Here is a 22,332-nt window from a genome sequence, read left to right on the forward strand (position 1 = left end):
GTGGTACCACCCACTGAGACAGCTTAAGAGGAGACAGGATTATCTGTGATATTTACATAGACCAGGGGTATGAAAAATCTAAATCATGTATGTCTGAGATAACTAACTTTTATTGTCCTGTTAAAAAATTGGGGTATGAAAAGATTACTAAAATCAGATCCTATGACCCTTACGAGGGTTACAGTCAGGGTCAGACTGGGGGGTGTGGGACCCCTACTGCGACATCCTCCCCTGAGCATGTGTAAGTGAAACGCGTCAGGGGAGGACATCGGAGGCCAGGGGAAGCTGCAACAGCCATCAGGTCTGGGTTGCCGGGGCCCACCGCGACCCTGCTTACAATTCATTGTGCAGTAATCAGGCTTTAAAAATATAAACCGGAGAGCAAGGGAAATCTAATTTAACCTTGCCTGATGCAATTTAAAATGTCTGAGCTGGGCTACAGTTAGCTAATAATAAATTAATACCCAACCATCCTTTTTAGAATGCCCCAAAAGTGTATAGTAAGCCACACAAGTGTGAGGGAAAAGTAGTTTATAAAAATCTAGAAGCTTAATGTAGGTTTTGAAAAGAAAGTCAACACTGAAGAAGTTAGTGACCTTTGTGAATATCACAAGATTCAAGAGCAGCAGATTTTATATGGACTATATTATGTTTTTCTTTGCAGAGCCAAGGTAGACTGCCCTTTAGAGTTGTTTTCTTATGAGGAGGCAGAACAGTTTCTCAGTGGAAAGCTTAATCAGTTCTTGCTACCTTATCATAATCTTTCAGTGTTGGGAATCTTTACCAAAAATACAAAAGAAGGTAAGTATTCATTTAATTAATCTTTGCAGCATTACAGTTGGTTAAACCATGTATATTTTGATTATCGAATTCTTCAGTTCTGATACAGATCTGCTAACAAGGAAAATAGGCATGCAGCATATACATGTGAAAGCTTTGAAGCTCTTATTTAAACTTATTTTAATATGTGGGTCAGTGCAGCAGCTTACAGACCACACAGAAATCTATGGGGCACATTCATTAAAGTACGACAGGTCAGAATACAAAAAATGAGTATTTTTTACAACTTTTGCATATCTTCTGCGATATTTCCGTTAATTTTTGTACTTTGCGACAATTTGCGCAACAAAATTGTATTTGTCGCAAGGAGTACGAAAGTTTTGGATTCATTCAAGCTTCGGTATCGTGACTTTCCTTGGGCCAGGTTGGAGCTGCAGAGTGCCATTGAGTATTATGGAAGGTTTCCAAAACCATAAACTGAAGTTTTAAGGTCAGAAATTTTCACGACAATTCGAACATCAGAAATTATCGTGGTATAAACAATCTGAAATTCCTGCACAATATTTCCGTACAAGAACGATGTGACTTTTTGCAAAATTAATACACATCAGAAAATTTCGGATTTAATGCAAATTTTCGCAAATCGTACTCCTACTTTGTACTTTAATGAGTCTGGCCCTATATGTATATACAGTATACTTTGATAGAGTTGGGAAGATGTTAAATATTGCCATGTAGGCAGTTAATAGTGACATTGTATAATATCTATCTTTTAAGGAATTAGAAAGTAATCACCAAATACTTGTTAAAAGAAAAATACTAGATCCTGGAAGGACTAACACACCATTCTACTGAAGCTTTGCACACAAAATCCTAAACTACTGTTTCTTGCTAATTTAATTTCGGCAATGACATTGTGCTTTTTGGCCCATATTTTGTTTGTGTCTACCAAACACCAGAAAATACTCTGCCATAGACAAAACAAGGCATTTTTAAGTGATTACACAATTTTAGTGTTTTAGCAGAAACAGACCTCATATTATGTATGGCAGGGTATTTTTCTGGTGTTTCATGGCCACAACAAAAGTGGGTGTCAAATACAGTAGCCCCCTGTTTCATTGCTCTTGGGAATGTATCTATTTAATTTACGTTTGTTTTCTAAAGTACAAATGTACTACCTCCTCCATTTACCTTTCAGTTAAATTTTACAGTGTTATAAACTACTGGTATGTTGTAAACAATATCTCACTTGTTCCTCATTTTCCTACGCTTTTTGAATTATTTGCCTTTCTGTTCTGGCTCTTTCGACCTTGCAGTTTAAAAGAATGTCAACCAAAAACTAATTGAAAGGAAAGGTGCAGAAAAAAAGTTCAATAATTCTAAAGCCACACAGCAAGTAAAGTCACTTGGCTCAACTATAGTGTGCAATTCGTATTGTTCTTACAAAGCCGTAAAGTAAAACAAAATATCTTCATTTCTTTCACTATAACAGTTGATTCATATTTTAATGCTGGCAAAAGTCTGTGGGGCTTTGCAAGCTTGGGAATTTACTATGAAGATAATGCCATGATCATGTGAGTATTTAAACCTTTTAGTTTTGTATCCTTTTTCTATTCATGTTGCTCTGTGCTCCAGTATAAGTATGTATTGAATTGTACTCTATTTTGATGCCATCAAATCTAGAGGGAACTTAATCATAATATTTTGCTACCTTAATATGGCTATATGCAAGACCCACGGGCTGCTTTATTTGAATGTCTGACTGTTGGGCATCCACATGCATAGTATATTCAGGCTATGGCCCAGATCTGAACAGTAGTGTTAGGGAGCTACAGCTTCTACCAACATCCTGGTGGGTTAATGGAATCTACAAACTAGTGGAAGGTTTATGTAGAACAGATGACTTTAGCAGTCACAGGACATTCTGTAAGAACTGCCTCTCCAAGTGACAGTACAGGCAAAACTGAGGAACTCTCTGCCCACATTGTTGCATATATGGCTACTTTTTGCTGAAAATGTGTTAATGATCAGTTACATGGCCATAGTAGTGGTCAATAGGATGCAACTGTATAAACTGCTTACTTTGAAAATAACATATTAATCTGTGTTTTAACTGTATACAATGTAGTAGATATTTTGATGTGAATACATTTATGACATGTAATGAACTTTCATTTATTTATACATTTTAAAATGAGTTTACCATGATGGCTGTTATATGTTTACTGTGTTTTAACTGTTACTCTGCTTCTAGAGACTGATTTGCTGGTTTCCTCTATTATACAGCACAAGTCTTTGGTGACAGTACTTGGTTCATATTCCTCCAGATGTCCAGGCTGCAATACAGGAACCAGAAGTTGCACACAAAATATTGCTTGGGCCATGAGGTTCCCTTTATTGTAAACCTTACTTATGGGGTCTGGGTGTCCATGTATCTTCATTGGTATGGCTATACAATTATATAGCCATACCAATGAATTGCAATTGATTCTTCATCCCAATCTTACTAAGTGCAAGCCAGTTCCTGTGCATAAATTGTAGCTTGACTATATTTCTGTTGCAGTTTGTAGTTGTGAGCAAATAGGTGAACAACATACCAGAGCACCGTGCTACATTTCTTTGGAATAAAACAACAGCAAAGCCCTATTTCACTTACAGTTTGAGGGCTAGAACTCAGTGACAATCTTTTAATTAGAATGTCAGTGTCTACTAATGTCTGCTGTAATTTATCCTTATGGTTGGTGTAATGTATTTTCTTTTCTTGTAGGTCAAAAAAATATGGCATAACTCCCCCTGCTCTACTTTTTGCTAGGCATGACACTAACCAAGTACACAGTGCTACTCTCCAGCATACTGCCGAAAGGGATATCATTAACACTGTCAGGATGGAATTACTCAGAGAGTTTGTAAGTAATATATAAATAGGTGGAATTTTGAGGATCACCTATCTAGCACTGATGTTTTGAAGTGAACCTGAGAGTTCAGTCCCTATTATTTAAGCATTTTCTTTTTTAACAAGAGAATGTAAGACACATATGAGTTATAACTTTCATATGATGTTTCAGAAGAAAGATTGCAATTTTAAAAAATACAAAGTTAACCAGGTGATAAATAACATCAGTGGTGCACCTGAAACTCCTTTCGCCCAGTTTCTGCATTATGTGATAGAATAGTAATAGTGGTTCATTGGTACCACATGCACCTCTATGGGTGGAGAGGTCAAAAGAACCCTCTGATATTCTAGGGGGGGGTCTTAGTTTTTTTCTTTTTTTATGCCTGTGGGTCGGGGATACTAAAACAATCCGCTAAAATTAGCACTAGAATTATAACACTGAGAACTTTAACTATGTAAACCCTGCCTTCTATTTAACCCTAGATGGGGAGCTGTTGAATATACTAATTGAGGGCATATATGAATTTAGAAATATAAACTCATTTGCTAAAACTGGGTATTGCGGCTGTTATAGGTCAAAATCTGGTACATGGCTAGTGGTGAATAAGCCTTTTAGTTTGAAGACACACAGAGCTACTAGTAGCTGCTACTAAGTAGCGCTGTGTGTCTTTGTGGCCAGTTAATAAATGAGTTATTGCAACTTTCATTTAACATTGAAGATTTCTGCTATGAATCATTCAAACCACTTAGCTCCTAATATATTTGATGTGTCTTAATAACAGCAATAATTAAACATAATTTTGCATCCAAAGCCAAAGCTGATCTGAGCATTCAATGATTTCTTTGATAAGATATGTCCTAATTACTCAAGTAAACAGTTAAAAGGTAAGACACAGGTTGACAATCTACCTGCACGCTTTAAAAATCTTCCAATTGCGCCTGCACCCGAAAATATTGAATCCACCTGGGAGCAGGCACAAGTGGCTAACTATCTATTAACGCAAAACTTGGCGTTAGTTGGTAGTTACCGGCAGCACGTGCCTGCATCCAGGCAGATTAAGTGCTTCCGGGTGCAGTCACTTTTAGAAGATTTTTCAAGCGTACAGGCAGATTTGCTTTGCTTTTTTCCTGTTTTTGCTTCTTAGCATTCCCCCTTGAGTAAAGATGGGTATACATGGGCAGATTTAGGCTGCCGATTCAAGTTCTTTAGACCTTTTACACAGCTTATCTGCCTGTTTTTGGGACTCCCTGATAGGCTTCTCAATCAATATTTGAAAATCGTCCAGGTGTTGAACGGCAAGTTTGATTCTTCTGTCGGATCAGGGATTGCATGGACTTGTTGATACGGTCCTCTGTCCGACGGCCCATATACCTGTGGTTGGAATTTGTTTGTTTGGCCCTAGGCCCTTAGGTGGACATAAGGTCACCAAACGAGTGGATCTTAATGTGTATGGCCACCTTAGATAAGGCCACACGTTAATTATATGTGCCAAACAATCACCATTTTTTTGGGAGATATAACAAAAGGTAGTTTTGTCCGTTTAGATATGAAGTTCATTTAGCAGCCCCTGCTCAAACACACATTGGTGCTTTCCACTGATGTGCTACACACAGAAATATATCTGAGCTTTACCTTCCTTTTAAAAAAAAGGAACCTACTGGTGTATGTTTTTGACAATTTATTCAGAATGCAGAGATCTTTAAGTCTGTATGCATAGGCACCCTGAGGCAGGCTGAAAAGGCCACACAGTACAATGCTTCAAAGGCTCCTGTGTGTACATACCCTACATCTTACTCCTACTGAAATTAAATCATTGTATGTGTCAGGTCTTCTAATAACAGTATCAAGCTTCTTGCTGAGCTAAAGATTACCTGAACCTATTCATGAAAGTTATTTATTAGTCTTGCATGGATATGTAAAAACAACGCACCTAACTAAAGTCTTGTCACGTGAGCTTATTGTTCCTGCGTTAGTATATCAAACACAGAATGTGGCCAAACATTAAGGTCTTAAAAAGGATAATATAATAATTCTCTGTCACATTTTATGTTACAGCCAGAAATCACAATGGAAAATTTCCCAACATTCTTCATGCAAAAAAAGCCTTTATTGGTTTTATTTTCCAATTGTAACCCAACCCAGAGTGATGAAAAACACATTTTGAACTTGGTGAGAGGAAGGTATCTGGATCAGTTCTTGGCTTGCTGGCTAAACCTGTGAGTAACAGTCCGTTATTCCACCCTAGCTTGAAATGAGCCCATGCGTGATTGAGCATTATTATTAGAATGGTCTTTTCTCCTGTGTGTTTTGCCACAATCACATAATACTTTATAAGGGTATGTGCTTTGATCATCATCTCTCTGCAAGGTATTTACTTTTCCTTTCTTAATGAGTATTGAATTTGGCAGAAGAAAATCACCTAATAATACATGCTAGGTATAAGAGGTATAGCACATGCCCATAGAGACACCTATTCTCTTTGTGCCTGCCAACTAATGAATCCTGTATAGCATAATAATGGGTAATCATCTCCTGGCACTGACTGAGCTTCCCAAACCAAGGGAGTTTCCCTGAATACCAATAAAGTAATTAAACCACTGCCAGTTGTGCATCACAAATGTTATTAAATCTGATGTAATTTTGTCCGTGCTAGGTTTTTATATTGTTCAATCGCACTAGTAATTGTTTCCGTGCCATTGAAGGTGATGATGGTGCCATGGTATAAATTGCTGTTTTTTGAGCCAGTGGTTTAAAAGGGGCCACAATTATGAGCAGAGAACATTGTTGTTTGTTCACTTTTCATTCACGGGCAGCTATAATTTTCCACAATACAATACATTTTATATGGCATGGCAAAGTGGCATGGCAAAGTAGCATGTCCAACTGGAATTTTGACAGCTCTGCAGCACACACTTTAGTGAATGACACTTGGAGGCAGTGCAAGGAGTATACAGTAAATTGACCTGGGCTGAACCCTTGCCTTTAACTGTCTTCAACTGCATGTATTCTGTAAGTATATAATTAATCCACTGTTGGGGTTCAGCCCAATATATTAGTACTGGGTAAGTTTAAGATTGGAAACACATTGGTTAGGGTGGACCTGAGGCTTAGTGGTAGCACTACTGCTTTGTGGCTCTGGGGTCATGAATTAGATTGCAGCCTTGGCACTATCTGCAAGGTGCTGGTATGTGTGGGTTTCCTCTGGGTACTCTGTTTAATTCAACACTTCTAGAACATACAGTCATGGTATCTGGCTTTTGATTAATTTACCTGTTGTGTGAATGTGTTAGGCATCTTACCCCATAAGTAATAAAAGGCCCAAAGTTTGCCTTGTAGCAGTACAACCCATACAACCAGTAAGCTGTTTGCTTTTAAACAGGTAACCAGTTAGTTCTACCTCTTTGGTTGCTGTGGGTTACTGCACCTGGGCAAACATAGTTCCTTTTATTACATAACCCCCATAAATAAGTTTCAGTATAGCAGAGATTGATGTGACTGATGATCAATCTCTGTAATAGCACTGTGTAAATGTTTTGACATTGTATAAATAAATGACAATGATGATATAGTATTTTGATTACTGTGCTGGTTCTACAGCATCAGTTGTTTCTTTGCAACTCTTAATGGCGATGTGTGGTAAAAGAAAAGCTTGTGCAGTTCAAGGTCTTTGGAACTGTGTCAGTCTAGACCAGGGCTGTCCAACTGGCGGCCCGCGGCCCGTGACCCTCCCTCTGTGTGGCCCCCCACCTGTCTGGTTGCTTTGATGGCTTACCCTTGTGTAAAATTTAAATGGTATCAGTATTGAGATTAACTGGCCCCCTGCATTGCTGCATTGATTCAGGCTGTAACCCCCCTGTATTGTTTAATCATGTAATCCTTTGTACTGTTCACACCTTTTAATACAAGCATTGTTTACCCCCTGCGTTGTTCACACTTTATGCTCAGGCTGTTATCACCCACATTGTTCACCTGTTCACACCTCAGACATTCCCTCTGACACATCCAGCATTGTGTCACTGTATGCTGCCTGTGTGTGTGCCATAGGGCAGGCATAGTATGGCACACATAGGCAGGGGAGGGCAGGCAGAGTATGGCACACACAGGCAGGGTAGGGCAGGCAGAGTATAGTACACACAGGCAGCATAGGGCAAGCAGAGTATGGCACACATAGGTAGGGTAGGGCAGGCATAGTATGGCACACACAGGCAGCATAGGGAACGTAGAGTATGGCAGACATAGGCAGCATAGGGAATGTAGAGTATGCTGCCTGTGTGTGCCATACTCTGCCTGCCCTATGCTGCCTGCGTGTGCCATACTCTGCCTTTCCTTATGTTGCCTGTGTGTGCCTTACTCTGCCTGTCCTGTGCTGCCTGTGGGAGGGAACACCGTACTCCCATTAACAAAACATTTTAAAGACCAGGGACATACCCAGGAACAATTAAGATATACTGTATTAGAAGCAGTGTCCCCATTAAAGAGGGGAGGGGATCGTGAGATGAAGCTCAAACAAAGGGAAGTATGGTGGATCAAAAGACTCAATTCCCTGCACCCAAATGGGTTAAATAAAGATTATAATTTATACTTATTCCTATGATATCAAATGAAAAGCATATATTAATAACATTGATGTATAACGATATGTGATTATTGCTTATACAGGATTTCCAGGGCTGATGCCCTGTCATGTGGTTTTGTTAAACATGATGGTGTCATTTCCTCCCTTGGGGGTATAAATGTTTTTTGTCTGTAATAGAGATATGGAGTTACTGCCCACAAGCTTTGATGAAGAGCCCGGCCGGGCTCGAAACGTCGCCTATATGTGTACAATAAGCATATGATGTAATTTTTTACAATACAACTTTTGCACTTTATTCGTGTGTGCTGTCCATTTTTGCAAAATTGTATGTATATATATATATATATATCATATATATATATATCATATAATCTGTTGCAGTACTACAGTTTGGAAGATTTCAGCTCTTCACATAATTGATCTGATGTGAGAAATCCAGAAACATGTATTAAAAGTGGAAATTACATGTTACCAAATGTTTCCGGGCAAGTGTTATTAGTCCGGTGTTAATAGTTTGCTGGCACATGATACATGGAGGAAGCAGACAATATTTGCTGATCTGACACATGTTTTTCTCATTTTTAAAATGATGTTGTGCACTGTGTACCAGATGCATAAATCGTGTCTAGTCCATATGCTAAAAGGAATGTACCCTTAATCCTAAAATCTGCTTCTAGGAGTCAAGGGAAATCAAGCGACAAACAAATAAGAAAGAACATTTCTGCTCAAGGCACATTTCCAAACCAAAAGCACATTAAAGAAGATGCACTCAAAAATTGATGCTGGGGCCCGTAAAAAGCTGTACACTGCATTAAAAAAAACCTGATACTCTCACAAAAATACATTGCTAGAGAACGATCAAAAGAGGAAGGATGATTTGGAAGTTTTCCACCTGAGGGGGGGTTAGGTACATTTTTGGTACAGTTTTTGTATTGTACCTACTAGCTGAAGATCAGTGTTAATCTTTAATGCATAAAGGGTCCTGTTTATAAAAGTGGGTTTATTTTATGTCAGAAAAAAATCTGGGCAAAATTACATAAAGCAGTAGTTTCTACACAGTGCAGAAATAAACACTGTAATGCTTGCGGCCCATTCATCAAAGCACTAATTTCAGATTGTTAAAAGTACGATTGGAAAAAATTCGGAGCAACCACGATAATTTCTGATGTTCAAAAATATCATGAAAATTCATTCCTTAGACATATGAAAGTATCGTGGTTACGATCCGAACGATTGTAAACAGCGCGAAAACCTTTCTGACTTTGAAACTTTAATGCATGATTTTGGAAGCCTCCCAAAGGACTCTGCAGCTTCAACCTGGCCAAAAGATAGTCACAGTACCAAAGCTTGGATAAATAAAGAATGTTTTGTAGTCGTTGCGAAAAGTACAACCTTTTTGTGGAATAACAAACGTATCACGAAAAAGTCATACTATTTTAACAATATTATTGTTAACAGTACGAAAAGTTGTAAACTTTAGAAAAAATACATTTTTTTTCCAATCGTGGTCATCGTGCTTTAATGAATGGGCCCCTTAGTTGATTATTTTGATTAACCCTCCCACAAAGATGGAATGGCCAGGGCTGAAATCTAAACCATTATATCTTTGATGTTCTAAAGTTTTACTTGCATGTAAATTCCATATGGAGCCTCCATGCGCGAATGTTTTGCACCATCATTTTATGTGACTCTGGATGTATTTCGTGCTATCTAGCATTCACCCAACACCAATCCAGCACTGATTGCACTGTGCCAGTATTACCTGTAATAAAAGTTTAACATGCAGAAGCACAAGGTGTCATAGTTCAGATCACACGTTTACACAGTATCTTTCTTGTATATTTTTTCACAATATCTTCCTTGTATATTTTTACAGGAAGAATACTCCAGTGGGCGTTGGAATACTGCAGCGGTACTTTGGCATAGTACCAAGTTTACCACAACTTGTTCTTATTGATTTTGATTCCTTAGGTCAGGTCTTCTCATTTCCTTTAGATCACCATCTTACTGATGTAAATATTTTGTATTGGTTGGAGATGATAAAAGCAGGAGCGGAATTGCCTGTCTGTAAGTATTACCACCAACAAATGAAACTGCAGCTTTTAGCTGATAGAAAGTCTTGAAAATCTATCGCTATCTTCCATTCAGCTCCAAAGATCCATAAAGTGGTACATGTAAAATCCAAATTATCCCTAGCCTCTCTAACTGTTCCCCTTCTGGTCAGGTCTTTCATCCTAAAATCTATTGCAAAGCATAGGATATTCTTTAACATACTAAAAGTAAACGTAAATGCGAACCACCTCTTAAAATCATAATAGAGAAGAACGGGCTCTTAGATGTAGCCATTAAAGTACGTTACCTATGCCAAGATAGCTTATTTGCTTAAATTAAGAGGGTATTGAATACTTATGAAACATGGAATGGAAGCATTGTAAGGAACAATGGTCCTTTAAAAAGATTAATAATAAATGAAGCCTAATGTTTTTATTGGAACTTGTTTACAATGTGGTAATAGTCAGTAAACGGAGGCAACAATAACAAACAGAACCTTTTAAATAAATGAAGTTTATGATGTTTTGCCTAAGTGGCTTTCCTTTGTTACACAGGATTACAATATGTGATATCTGATCACTTTATTTTAAGTTCAAGTTGCCATACACAGGCCAATAAAAGCCCCTAAAAGCTTATTTGTTCTTGTATGGGATCAGGAGGGTCTGCCCAAACTATATCTGGCTATTACAAATAAGTATCAGCTAAGTCCTGTTGGATGTAGCAGTTCTTTCCCTAAGAGAGTAGGCCTGTAGTATGATCTGATTGTTGGCCCCCAGGCTAAATTCATTCTCTCTATTCCCATCATGGATAAATAATTAATAGATCTGCCGGTACATTCATAATAATGTTTTGCTATAAATGTTTCCCTCTTTGTATTTTGTGTATGTGTTTTACCAGTCTGTCCAACAAATTGTTGTTGGCCTCTGGGCAACAAAATTCAAACCCAGTTTTGGATGTTTTTTTGTTTATAATGTATATAAAATATAGGATAAAATAGCCTTTTGCAGATGAATCACCCTTTTTCTAAAATTCATTTTAAATAGGTTAGATCTGGGTATATGTATGTTTGCATGACTTTTAATTTTGTATGCATGAAGAAATGTTTTGCAGTATTAGAAAGTGGCTGAATAGTATATTCCTAATTACTTAGGAAGAGGCTAGCTTAGTACTCAAGATGGTATTGGTTGAGAAACCTTTCTATATATTGATGTAGTTACATAGTTACATAGGGTTGAAAAAAGACCAGTGTCCATCAAGTTCAACCCATCCAAGTAAACCCAGCACCCACAACCCACACCTACCAATCTATACACTCGCATACATAAACTATAAATACAACCACTAATACTAACTGTAGATATTAGTATCACAATAGCCTTGGATATTCCGATTGATCAAGAACTCATCCAGGCCCCTCTTAAAGGCATTAACAGAATCTGCCATTACCACATCACTAGGAAGGGCATTCCACAGCCTCACTGCCCTCAACGTGAAAAACCACCATTGTAGCTTTCCTACAATGCTTTATTTTCAAAGTAATGTTTAAAAACACTGTGGGGACCGTAAAAAGAGCTAGGAAAATCTAAATGTAAAGGTTGGCAATGATACACTTCATTTTAATCAAATAATTAATTGACATTTTTAAAAAATGATTTCCTTTTTCTCCGTAATCACAAAACAGTACCTTGTACTTGATCCTATCTAAGATATTATTAATCGTTATTGAAAGCAAAGCAATCCAGGCAGTGATCCCCAACCAGTGGCTCGGGAGCAACATGTTGCTTACCAACCCCTTGGATGTTGCTCCCAGTGGCCTCAAAGCAGGTGCTTATTTTTGAATTCCTGACTTGGAGGCAAGTTTTAGATGCAGATAGTGTGTACTGCCAAACAAAGGCTCCTGTTGGCTGTCAGTCCCTATTGGGCTACCAAATAACCAATCACAGCCCTTACTGGTCACTTCCTAGAAATATGTCTCATGCTTATGTTGCTCCCCTACTTTTTTTTATATTTAAATGTTGCTCACGGGTAAAAAAAGGTTGGGGACCTCTGCCTTAAGGTATGGAGATCCAAGTTATAGAAAAAATCCTTACCTGGAAAGCCCCAGGTCCTGGGCATGCTGGATAACAGATCCTGTACCTTTATTTGAAAAGGTGATAATAAAACCCTTTTCAAATCTATCATAACATTGTCTCTGCATGCTATTTACAATTTTGCCATAACAGCATTTGCCTGATGCTTTTACATTATCTATTCAATCCTCATGTTGCTCTATGAGGGGGCTGCCATATTTGTGCAGCACTACTCTGTTAGCATTAGAAGCTATAACTGACAGGCTGAGAAGGGACAGTCAGGTTGGCAAAACAGTCAGGTTTAGGACTTCAAGTAACAATTACTTACAAAAGCAGCCCTGTCATTGAAAAATGATCAACATGACCTGTAGGTAACTTTTTATGTAGATTCATAATTTAAAAAGTAATTTTTTCGTGTCATTATCACTTTAAGTGATATGAAACGCATGAGTATAAGTGGGTTGTATCAGTTGCATCATTTGGTGAGCAAAAATCACATGTTCAGTATCCTTTAGATAGCTGGGTAACTGATGTGAATGACGTGAACTATCACTGTAATATGCTGCGGAAATGTGCTGGTGCTTTATAAATAAACCATAAAAAGATAAATTGCTTGCTTAACGTCAACTGTACATAATGAGTAATGAATTCAAAGAGGACATATTTATAACAAATGTAAAACAAAGATCAAAACAGTTGTAGTTTTTCTGAATGTACTGGTATTTATTAAAAGAAGAAATGGAATGAAACTTTTGCCTAGACAACCATTAGACTTGAAAAGTGAGTTTAATGTGTCTTGTTATTATTAATTTATTACATCTCTTTTGCTGTTCTTCCAGAGCTTTATTCCTGCTCATATATATATATATATATATATATATATATAGTCAAAGGGGCACATTTACTAAGCAATTATGAGATAATGTCAGATTTTTTCTCACTTCTAGATAATTTCGAGATTTACAAGTGGGTTTTCACCAGAACTCAAGTTTTTCTTATTATTCCCAGAAAAATTAAAGTTTTTCTAAAATAACTCCCATGTGACCTATAAACTGTACCACTCAATTGAAAAACAAACTGAAATCTTTTAGGGGGAGGGAAGAAAACCAAAAAAACTAAAATAATGTGGTTGCATAAGTGTGCACACCCTTAAACTAATACTTTGTTGAAGCACCTTTTGATTTTATTACAGCACTCAGTCTTTTTGGGTATGAGTCTATCAGCATGGCACATTTTGACTTTGCAAGATTTGCACACTATTCTTTGCAGAAACAATCCAAATCTGTCAGATTGTGAGGGCATCTCCTGTGCACAGCCCTCTTCAGATCACCCCACAGATTTTCAATCGGATTCAGGTCTGGGCTCTGGCTGGGCCATTCCAAAACTTTAATCTTCTTCCGGTGAAGCCATTCCTTTGTTAATTTGGATGTATGCTTTGGGTTGTTGTCATGCTGAAAGATGAAGTTCCTCCTCCTCCTCAGCTTTCTAGCAGAAGCCTGAAGGTTTTGTGCCAATATTGACTGGTATTTGGAATTGTTCATAATTCCCTCTATCTTAACTAAGGCCCCAGTTCCAGCTGAAGAAAAACAGCCCCATAGCATGATGCTGCCACCACCATGCATCACTGTGGGTATGGTGTTCTTTTGGTGATGTGCAGTATTGTTTTTGCGCCAAACATATTTTTTGGAATTATGGCCAAAAAGTTCAACCTTGGTTTCATCAGACCATAACACCTTTTCCCACATGCTTTTGGGAGACTTCAGATGTGTTTTTGCAAAATGTAGCCTGGCTTGGATGGTTTTCTTTGTAAGAAAAGGCTTTCCCCTTGCCACTCTACCCCATAACCCAGACATATGAAGAATACGGGAGATTGTTGTCACATGTACCACACAGCCAGTACTTGCCAGATATTCCTGCAGCTCCTTTAATGTTGCTGTAGGCCTCTTGGTAGCCTCCCTGACCAGTTTTCTTCTCATCTTTTCATCAATTTTGGAGGGACGTCGAGTTCTTGGTAATGTCACTGTTGGGATAAATTTTCTCCACTTGATGATGACTTGTCTTCACTGTGTTCCATGGTATATCTAATAACTTGGAAATTCTTTTGTACCCTTCTCCTGACTGATATCTTTTAACAATGAGATCCCTCTGATGCTTCAAAAGCTCTCTGGGGACCATGGCTTTTGCTGTGGCATGCGGCTAAAAAAATGTCAGGAAAGACCAACTAGAGCAGCTGAACTGTATTTGGGGTTAATCAGAGGCACTTTAAATGATGGAAGGTGTATGCTGACTCCTCTTTAACATGATTTTGAATGTGATTGCTTAATTCTGAACACAGCTACATCCCCAGTTAGAAGAGGGTGTGCACACTTATGCAACCAAATTATTTTAGTTTTTTTGGTTTTCTTCCCTCCGCCTAAAAGATTTCAGTTTGTTTTTCAATTGAGTGGTACAGTTTATAGGTCACATTAAATATATATATATAGGGGGGGCTTTTGGTAATGCCTAATTTTTTCGGTTTGGGTTTTTGACACCAAAACGCCATTTTGTCACAAAAAAATACTACAATTTTGTCGCAATGTATTATGCGACCGATCAAAATGGAAAAATACATCCATCTAAAACCTGTTAAAAAAAAAAAGTCACAGTCGCATTTTTTCTGAATTTTATTCATGGTTTAAAAAAATATGTACTTTGTATGTCTGCTGCTCTTTCAGAGATTTGTTCCCCTTTTCCATATATCAGAGAAAAGAAAACGCTAGTCCATCCAGTCTGACCATTGAAAATTGGATCCAATATTAAGCACCTTATTTTATTGTATATAGATAAAGAGTTTTATAGAAATGTTTTCAGGCATTCCTGCACAGTGAATCATATTTAACATTTTTTGAAAACCAACATTTTTTGTTGTAGATAGTTTATCCAATGAAGACTGGAAACCACCACTTCCCGATTACAATTTCCTTGATGTGATGGATGCAGAAGTCCCAGGCTTTGCTGCACAGAAGATACGTATTCAAATGAAGCCCAACAGAAGGCAAAAAGTCGAAGATTCTCCAGAGGGAGTTGAAGAAGAAAGCGAAGCCAAGCAGTATCCTCCAGGCTCAAGTTTACGTGGAACTGTGCCAAAGTTTATAGAACAGGGAAAAAAGTTCAGAAGTCATACAGAGTTATGATCTGAGTGGTGTGTGAAACACAAAATAAATTGTGGAAAATCCCTACTTTGAGAAGTTTTTTCTTTTATATCATAGACACCATTATTTAAAAACGTTCCATAGTTTGCTTTTTTGATATTCAAGCCTTTTTTTAGTTTTTAGCATTGTGTCTGAAGGTTTTTATGTTGAGCTTATTTGTTTTGTTTTGTGTTGTTTATTTATCAAATTCTTTGTAAATTTATATTGATTTGCAAAAGTACTCAGACCACTGACCAATTATTTTATTCTCCTGAATAACAAATTCTTTGATGAAAATGTTATCTTGTCGATATTGTTATTTCAAAGCACTGAGACACAACATCATATTTATTCTGTTCTGTTTGCATAAGTATTTTATTCCCCACACTTTAACAGTGCATGTTGCTCTCAGTGGCCTCAAAGAAGGTGTTTATTTCTAGCTTTGATGCAAGTTTGGTTGCATAAAAACCAGCTTTACTGCCAAAAAGAGCCTCCTGTAGGCTGCCAGTCCACATAGGGGCTACCAAATAGCCAACCACTGCCCTTATTTGGTATCCACAGGTCCAGTTTTCATGCTTGTGTTGCTCCCCAACTCTTTTTTCAATGAATGTGGCTCATGGGGACCCCCCTCTTTTAAGCAACAGTAGCACCACAATAATAAACTACAATTTAGTCAAGTTGAATAGGGCAAAAAGGCACACTTTTACATAGTGGATAACAAGCTCTGTAGAATACAGTGGGTTTATTTCTTACACAAGATAAACAGGGTTCAAATGTCATTCATGGCTCTCTACAGGACTATAGAATGAAAACCTTTTTCATATAAAACAGGACATTGCTTGTTTGTAACTGCTGGATCAACAGATACAAACTTGAAAAGAAAAAAAAAATATTATTGCTTTAATATGTTACTGGTTCTTTATGTGTGTAGAGCCACCTTTTGCACATTATAACGACATTTTTAACAGTTGTAAGTATGTACCAGATTTGCACACTGAGTGGGAGATTTGCTTTAGATCCAGGGTAGTAGAATTATACTTGTGCCCCATAATGTTTGTTTTGGTGCCAACAATACTTTGGTTTGGTTTCAGATGAGGCCAGAACGATGGCCACTGGCCATAGTAGCCCCATTGGTACCACTATCATTATCATCATATTTCAGTGGGGAAATAACCCAAAATAACCAAAAGCAACAAAGTAACAGTGAGGCAGCTCAATGCAAAGCGCTGGTTCTACAAAATACTAAAGTATGAGGAATGAATGCAAACAGCGTATTTTAGATCTTTATACTGTATACATTTTTGTTATATTAAACAGTCACAAATATTCTCATTGCTTTGAAATAAAAAAAAATATTTTAGAATTTGAAATTAAAAACTGAAATCAGAAACTGGCCTTGGGTCCTTATAGTCTTGCACTGCCCTTTATATATCTTATATTTAAAGCATAAACTGAGTAAGCCATATTAGAGCAATGCTGCAGAACTTTTCCTGCAAGGACCAAATATCTAACAATGATAATTCAGTATTAAATATTAATTAAATTGTTGTATTGTTTAATAACATTCTGTTGTGTTTATTGGTATAATTTAATATAACATTTTAATTAATTTATTTTGGCCTTTCCTGCTGTTCTGCATGGCAACCTAATTTAACAATGTATTGATCAGATGAACATCTGGAGGAAGCCATTTAGAGCTCAGTGCCACATAGATGAAAGGAAGAAGAACGTTATTTTAATCAAGTAATAAGCCACTCTCTGTTGTACAAATGGTACCATGGCATGTAAAATAATATTCTGTTTCCATCATAGTTTTAAATAGAACTGTGATAATCAGGGCCGGATTTCTACTTGGGGCGCCCCAAGGCCGCCCCCATTCGGCGCCCCCCCCACCCCCATCGCGTAAACGCGAATGCGCATGCGCGAACAACCCCCCTACCGCTAATGCGCATGCGCAAGCGCCTAACTTAGAACTCCCATACGGAGCAGTGGGGAGATGTCCCCATTGCTGGGTATGGGAGCAAAATGTTAAAATTTGCTTGCGGCGAGGCGGCATGCCGCCCCTGTGTATTTGCCGCCCTAGGCCCGGGCCTTTGTGGCCTCGCAATGGGCCACTAGGACATTAACCTGTTACAAGCACAGACCGAGCACTTAGTGAATTAATAAATATACCAATGGTATCAAACATTTTCTTTCTATGTATACGATTACATTCTCTTAACATTCTCTAATGCATGAGCATTACTGCCAACTATATTGCTTTCAGCACTTATATATGTCATATACTCAGTCATGATGCCTGTGGCACCTGTGACTTAGAGGAGAAGGAAAGGTAAAAACTAAGTAAGCTTTATCAGAAAGGTCTATTTAAATACAGCCATAAGCACTCACAGAAACGCTGCACTGAGTTCTCTGTCAAAAGAAACACATGATTTCTTGTCTCTTTTTTTTTAGTAAACGTTGCGATTTTTTACATTTCCTAATCATCAGAGTGATTTCTTTTTTTTGTTACACGACAAGGCTGTCCACTATTCCCTTTACTATTCGATCTTGTTATAGATCCCCTGCTATTACATATTTTACAGAACCCAGATATTTTAAGAATCCAAATAGGCCAAACACAGCTTAAGGTCGCAGTGTTTGTGGACTACATACTGCTATTCATCCACAAACCCTGTATGAATTTGAGGTGCGATCTTGACTTGCGTGTTTTTAAAATAAGTCTGCCTACATGGCCCTGAATTCACAGCTGTAACTGTGCTATTAAAGCAGTTGTTTAACAGCGCATCAGCCAAAATTCAACAAGTGAAGGTTAAAATGTAAAAAACGTAATAATTTGCTGGCGCTATATAATTATATTTTGCTTTTGTACAATACTAAGTAGCACATGTCAGTACCTTCAGAATTTAACATATTGTAGAAGTATCTTTGGCTATTTTACCCCACCTTACTTTTTTTGGTTCTTACATTTACAAAAAAAAAACAGATAAAAACATTAATTATTTTTTCAAGCATCCAGTATATCTTACACCAGTATATCTTACACCTCCTCCCCAGTGTGTCATTGGGTGAGAGCCTCCTCTGTGGCTGTAGACAGCTCTGATAAACTTGATGGGAATAACATTTTTTTACTAAAGTTTTATCAATCACTGCATTTTACTAGAATTCACTGTAGTTATACAAAACCTCCATTTCTGTGTTGGTTATAAGCCTGCTATAGTTTTTACATGCCTACTTTCGATTATAATAACGCTAACAGGTTCATTTATTTCTACACTGAACTAGAATTGGAAGGGGAGATGCACTGGGCCCATTGGGCCTCTCCAATGTTAGTAGTGGAATGCTACAAGTATGTATCCCTACTTAGGTATCCACATTGAATTTGGGAAATAGCCCTCATGTCATTTCCTTACTTTAGGCCATTTACATAAAGTGGGTATTGGAGGAGTGTTCTGAGGAGACTGACGTGAATTACAAGTACAGATGCTGGAACCTTTACATGTGAATAGCACATGTTTCACTTTTCAACAATTAGGAAGAACCAAGTCCATGAAGTTTAAATTGTAGAACTCCCCTATGGTTTTCGTGACCCCAGCTTGTAATTAATTTTAGTTTCCATCTGACACAACATATGTTTAAAACTCGGCTTCTAGGATAAAGTTAATCTCTTTCTAAATAATTGCAGTACAGCAGTGGGAAAATCAGTGAACTCTGCCATTATGGCAATTCTATTTTAAAAAAACTGTTTCTGTCTTTATAAGGAATGCCATTTCAATGTTTTCTTTTTTAGCCAAAATAAACAGATGTACGAAAAGACGCACAGCTTATATTTCTGGGTTCTGTGGAAGCTTTTTGTTTTTTATATAAACAGGGTAGTATAATAAAAAGTCTTTCATTTGTCCACATAGCATAGCGACCAATCAAACAAACAGCTAACCAGTAAAAGCTATCTGCTGATTGGCTGCTGTTGGGCACTAGACAAGTAACAGGGCTTATTATAGGAATTTTTGCTGGAAACATAGTAACATAGTAAGTTGGGTTGAAAAAAGACGTACGTCCATCACGTTCAACCATAATGCCTATATATAACCTGCCTAACTACTAGTTGATCCAGAGGAAGGCAAAAAACCCCATCTGAAGCCTCTCTAATTTGCTGCAGAAGGGAAAAAAATTCCTTCCTGACTCCAAGATGGCAATCGGACCAGTCCCTGGATCAACTTGTACTAAGAGCTATCTCCCATAATCCTGTATTCCCTCACTTGTACTGAGAGCTATCCCCCCTACCCCTGTATTCCCTCACTTGTACTGAGAGCTATCTCCCATAACCCTGTATTCCCTCACTTGTACTGAGAGCTATCTCCCATAACCCTGTATTCCCTCACTTGTACTGAGAGCTATCTCCCATAACCCTGTATTCCCTCACTTGTACTGAGAGCTATCTCCCATAACCCTGTATTCCCTCACTTGTACTGAGAGCTATCTCCCATAACCCTGTATTCCCTCACTTGTACTGAGAGCTATCTCCCATAACCCTGTATTCCCTCACTTGTACTAAGAGCTATCTCCCATAACACTGTATTCCCTCACTTGTACTGAGAGCTATCTCCCATACCCCTGTATTCCCTCACTTGTACTGAGAGCTATCTCCCATACCCCTGTATTCCCTCACTTGTACTGAGAGCTATCTCCCATAACCCTGTATTCCCTCACTTGTACTGAGAGCTATCTCCCCTACCCCTGTATTCCCTCACTTGTACTGAGAGCTATCTCCCATAACCCTGTATTCCCTCACTTGTACTGAGAGCTATCTCCCATACCCCTGTATTCCCTCACTAGTACTAAGAGCTATCTCCCATACCCCTGTATTCCCTCACTTGTACTAAGAGCTATCTCCCATAACCCTGTATTCCCTCACTTGCTAAGAATCCATCCAGCCCTTTCTTAAAGCTATATAATGTATCAGCCAGCACAACTGATTCGGGGAGGGAATTCCACAACCTCACAGCTCTCACAGTAAAAAATCCTTTCCGAATATTTAAATGGAACCTCCCTTCTTCTAAACGGAGTGGGTGCCCTCGTGTCCGTTGGAAGGAAACCATCCCAATAAAGTCACACTGCATTTGAATACCATGAATATTGAGCAAGTTATGCCCATGAAACCTGTCTAGAAACAGTACCTGTTAATGATGTATATGGTTTAATGGAAGAAGAACAAATAGTGACCCAGCTATGGTAATTAGTATGTTTCCATTTGTAGGCATACTAAACTAGAATTTATGCTAGGGGAGGAGGGGGTGGTGGAATGTAAGGCTGTATGCAAACACTTATGGAGACATTTTGAAGTCCATAGCTACAGTTATTACTAAATGATCCATACAATTACACTACAAACCATACTTTAAGATAAAGAGATTGTATTCTCACTGGAAGACTTTACAGATTGGATTAGTATGTGTCTTCAGAGCAATGTGTACTAATACAGTAACTTAGGGAAGCAGGATCTCTAGATTTTGTTTATTTGTATTAATTGTTCTATTCATTATTCATTTTAGATATTATTTGATCTTGGACTCCCAAGGAAACTGAAGCTGATGGAACAAAGCTGGTTGCCTTTTGTCTCCCATCAGCTTCAGTTTAAACTTTTGCAGAGATATCCTGTCCTGTCCTAATTATAAATGCTAGATATTTACTCAGTGAACATATAAACACACAATAATCAGCCACAGCAAGACTTTGTGTCTTGTAAAAAATGGGAGGGGGGGCTGATAACATGAGACAGATTGATGCAAACAGAAGAATGAATATATGGTTCTTGTATGATGCCTAGATATTAATGGCCACTGAGCCTACAGTTACAGTTTTGGCAGAATAGTTTTGTGTCTTAAGTTCATATGAATGTATACTCCAGAGATTTTTTCTAGGGGTGGTTAGAAGCATCATGTTAGGGATAACTATCCCTTTAAAGTAGCTTTCAGACATTTTCAGAACAAGATTACCTTTAGTCAGAGCCCCCTCAAACTCTGTTTTTTTTTTGTAACCATTGCTTTAAAGGGATCCTATTATATTATTTTTGGAGCACAAAAACTATACTCTGCAGACTTTAATTAGGAGACTGTTCTTGAGTGCACACACCCCCTTTACATTCCCTTAAGTTTTGTGTATTATACTGGTGTATTCAACCAGAGACTGGGTAGAGTGAATAGCACCCCACTCTGGCTCATAAGACTTGTGTCCATACGAGCAGCATCCCACTTAATCATGACACTCTTTTTAGCGGCCATATATACAGTTTTGTTCTACTGGGAGTGCATATCATAGAGCGGGGCCGGAAGGACACTAAAACAAGAGTCTTTCTGTGGTTTCACCTTTTCTAAAAAGCCAAGTTAATTACTTCCTTTGCTGTCTGCATTTTAAGGGCTATATCCATTTGATGTAAGTAAAAAGAAGGACTGTGTCTATAATCAAGATAATTTGGAGACTCGCTCAGCACTGTGCTGGAGTAGGAAATCTGGATCATATGCACATTTACTGTGTGAATTTAAATGGGAAATCGTCTTCCTTTTCTTTTCCTCACACAATTATTGCTGACCATGCTGAAATTTTTTTATCTTTTTCTTCTGTAAATGACATTGTATTTAGTCAAAATGCCATAGTAAGTGGTGATAATCTAAATACTAGCAGATTGTATACAGCTGTTACAATTGATGCTAAGAAGAAACTTCAGCTGCAATACTATACTTGTGCATGAAGTACTGCCCACAACTAAGATATTTTCTCATGAACTGCTTTGT

General features: G+C 37.9%; 1 protein-coding gene across 3 annotated transcripts in view; it reads left to right on the forward strand.

Annotated features, from left to right (window-relative positions):
- txndc16 (thioredoxin domain containing 16) overlaps positions 1-17,104 on the forward strand; it is a 41,020-nt gene extending 23,916 nt beyond the window's left edge. The window contains exons 17-22 of one of the 3 annotated variants that reach the window (XM_018096314.2): positions 665-801; positions 2,273-2,354; positions 3,548-3,686; positions 5,730-5,890; positions 10,127-10,317; positions 15,282-15,843. In XM_018096314.2, coding sequence (XP_017951803.1) covers positions 665-801; positions 2,273-2,354; positions 3,548-3,686; positions 5,730-5,890; positions 10,127-10,317; positions 15,282-15,544 — 973 coding nt within the window. In that variant the 3' untranslated portion in view covers positions 15,545-15,843. 3 annotated transcript variants of the gene reach the window in all.
- The last annotated feature ends 5,228 nt before the right edge of the window (positions 17,105-22,332 follow it).

The sequence above is a fragment of the Xenopus tropicalis genome, chromosome 8 (assembly GCF_000004195.4).
Source record: "Xenopus tropicalis strain Nigerian chromosome 8, UCB_Xtro_10.0, whole genome shotgun sequence".
Classification (NCBI taxonomy): Eukaryota; Metazoa; Chordata; class Amphibia; order Anura; family Pipidae; genus Xenopus; species Xenopus tropicalis.